At 47.3% G+C, this 3,318-nt stretch overlaps 1 protein-coding gene across 1 annotated transcript; it reads left to right on the top strand.

Annotated features, from left to right (window-relative positions):
- Nucleotides 1-319: 319 nt before the first annotated feature.
- Nucleotides 320-1,390, top strand: LOC142462863 (paraneoplastic antigen Ma2 homolog). Its single transcript, XM_075565079.1, has one exon. It carries the CDS (start codon nucleotides 320-322, stop codon nucleotides 1,388-1,390), a length of 1,071 nt encoding a protein of 356 aa, XP_075421194.1.
- The last annotated feature ends 1,928 nt before the right edge of the window (nucleotides 1,391-3,318 follow it).

The raw sequence follows: 3,318 nt of genomic DNA, 5'->3' as shown, positions 1-3,318 counted from the left end.
ACAGTAAAGTGATTATATACATTCCTGCGTATGTGGTTATTGTATATGCGGATCCTGTGTAGGCAACCTTCTACATCCCTAGAACCCTACACAGGTGGAGGCGCTGAAACCGAGAACGTTCCAGAGGATTCACCCCAGGCTCTCACTGGTGGAGGCTCAGACCTCCTGTGAGCCTGACAGGTATACTGCACCACACCTGGTAACACATAGGTTTCCACCCACACACACGGTATCTGTGATTGGGATAGAGGGAATAACCGTTACATTTGGAGGCACTGCTGAGATCTCAGACCTGGAGTGCCCCCCTCAGTTATTAAGTATGTCACCACCATTACCATCCCCGTCACGCTCAGAAGTGTATGACTGGGCCGTGAAGCTGCAAGTGCCGCCGCTCCACACGCTCGCGGTGAGCCGGGTTCCTGTTGATACTCCATCCTCGTCAATACAAATGGCCTTGAGGCAGCACTCAAATATCCGGGATGCTGCCAAATTAAAAGTGTTGGAGCGACATAAGGATGCGGACCAGGAGTGTTGCTCTGTGTTAGTGAGTATAGGGCAAGATATAACTGAAGACCGGGGCCCGTCCAGCTTGTGGCTCACGAGGCCAACCGGTTCCTGCTGTATTGTTGTCTACCCTGAACTGCCTATAAAATCTGAGCCCCGCAGCTCTCACACGAACTTACAAGAGGTTGCTATGCATACATCACCTTCCCCTCCTGAAAGTTATTGCGGGGCCGACCGGGCCACTCCCACAGACTACAGTCCACCATTAAGTATTGTCAGTTCGTCCTCTAAACCTGGGGATGAAATCAGAATGCTAGCTCAGGCTATCCTACAAATGGGGGTGTCCAAATCCGAAGCTCCGGCCTCACAGCAGTATCGCAAGTTAAAGATCTTTTCAGGGACCAAGCCGACCACGACTGGCGAAGAAGCGTTTGAAGTCTGGAGAGAATACACTTCTCAGGTCCTAGAAGAATGGACATGCTCTGAGTTGGTGAAGCGGCAATGCATAATGGAATGCCTACGTCCTCCCGTGTCCACCACAATACAGATGTGTAAAGATCAGCATGCGGACATTACCGCGCATCAGATGCTAGAGACTCTTGTGCAGGCTTACGGCCGAACCGAAGACATAGGACAATTGATGAAGAGATACTACAACCTTTGCCAAAAAGAGGGAGAGGATCTATCTGATTTCCTACAGAGAATTCAAGTGGTCTTATGGGAGCTACGTAAGCGAAAATGTATTACTGCAAGCGAGGTGGATGAGTACCACCGCGCGCAATTCCTGGCTGGATCTCTTCCCAACCATCATATTGTACTCATGATGAGGCGTTCTCTGATGCGAGGTGACCCCCCTACCTGGGAGGAGCTAATAGATGAGATATAAGAACATGAGGTCTACGCCCGGTTGCATACTTCCAAGAAGACTAAGGAGCCTACAAAGAGTGAACCCTACACAGGTGGAGGCGCTGAAACCGAGAACGTTCCAGAGGATTCACCCCAGGCTCTCACTGGCGGAGGCTCAGACCTCCTGTGTCTTGACAGGTATACTGCACCACACCTGGTAACACATAGGTTTCCACCCACGCACACGGTATCTGTGATTGGGATAGAGGGAATACCCGTTACAGTTACATGCACGAAAAGCACTGACCCCCCCTGCATTATATGTTACATGCAAGAGAAGCACTGACGCCCCTGCATTATATGTTACATGCAAAAAAAGCACTGATCCCCCTGCATTATATGTAACATGCAAGACAAGCACTGACCCCCCTGCATTATATGTTACATGCAAGAGAAGCACTGACTGTCACGGTAGCTTATGACAAGATATAATGAACACCAAATATCTGGGTTGAACTGAACGAGGCTTAGATATAATAAAATATAATTTATTCCTTAAAGAAGGTGAACACAGCAATATAGTACAATTAACAGACAAGAAGGTAACACTTACTTAGGGTTGGGGAATGGAGAAGTATCCGCTAGCAATTCTCCATCAATCCAGTGACATTCCAGGTGGAATCAGAAGCACAACTCCAGCAATCCAGTGACATTCCAGGTGGTATCAGAAGCACAACTCCAGCAATCCAGTGACATTCAAGGTGGTATCAGAAGCACAACTAAAAACTGTAGGGTTCACACAGTTTATATACCTGTTCAACCCTATTCTTAACATTGAACACAGCCTATTGGTGAACAATTATCTGGATCCACTCTCTAATGTGAAGACACAGACTAACAGACTAACCCATGCCCTCAGGTAACAATTAGACTGGCAGAGTTTGTTGATTGACTAATACTTAATCCCTAGACATTGGGTAACAATCAAGGCAGTTACTTTTTGATCACCGTGCTTAGGCTACTCAGCCGTCTGCCCTTCATTACCTATTAGCCTAGCAAATGGCGTCTGCATTTTCAGAACAGATCCAAAATAAAATACATATACACTTTAATATCTACACATATTAATAAGTTCCATTCTGGTGGGCTCAGTGGGTCGACCTATGACAGTTTTTAATGCCTACAGTGACTCCACATATTGGCCAAATATGAACTCTCTGCGACCTCCAGAACTGGAGATACAGAAATGCACTTTAAAACATTAAAATACATGCTTATAATGAAACATGGGAACAGGGGAACATACATTTTCAAGGTACAACAAGGTGCAAACCTCATCCCTGGACCGCAGTCCAGTTAACCCCTTGTCTCTCTGGTGAGGTCAGGGGATGGCCATATGGGGTGCAACCCCTTTAATACCGGGCCACCCCCTTTCTCCCTCTACACCTCCCCTTCTTAATGGGTGACCTGTGGCCCACTGGCCCTAACGGGGAGTGGGGCACTGCTGGCACCCTTAACGAACTCAGTCTCAGAGGGATAGTCATGACGTGAAAGTCCATCAGCATTGCTGTTTTCACTACCCTTTTTGTGCTGAATAGTAAACTCGAATTCTTGTAAAGCCAAGCTCCACCTTAGCAACTTGGCATTCTCCCCTGATGCCCTCTGCAGCCAACTCAGGGGTTGTGGTCTGTGAGGACCGTGAAAGCCCTTCCATACACATAGGGCTGGAGTTTTTTGAGTGCCCACACAATGGCCAAGCACTCTTTCTCAATGGTGGCATAGGCCACCTTTCTGGGAATACAGGGAAAAGGGAGACCAAAAAGCGCACCAGCACAAACGGAGCAGGAAAAAACCAGAACAAAAAAATGATTAAAAGGGCACTTTAATGTGGCAAAAGACCCATCCAATGCATTTCGAACGTCGCAGCGTTCTTTTTCAAGGATAAAACACAATGTGATAACATCCATT

This window comes from Ascaphus truei, chromosome 11, assembly GCF_040206685.1.
Source record: "Ascaphus truei isolate aAscTru1 chromosome 11, aAscTru1.hap1, whole genome shotgun sequence".
NCBI lineage: Eukaryota > Metazoa > Chordata > Amphibia > Anura > Ascaphidae > Ascaphus > Ascaphus truei.
This window is presented reverse-complemented; position numbering and strand designations above follow the sequence as displayed.

Bases quoted from the DNA above. Each gene is read 5' to 3' on its own strand.
- LOC142462863 (XM_075565079.1), top strand. From the start codon at position 320: ATGTCACCACCATTACCATCCCCGTCACGCTCAGAAGTGTATGACTGG.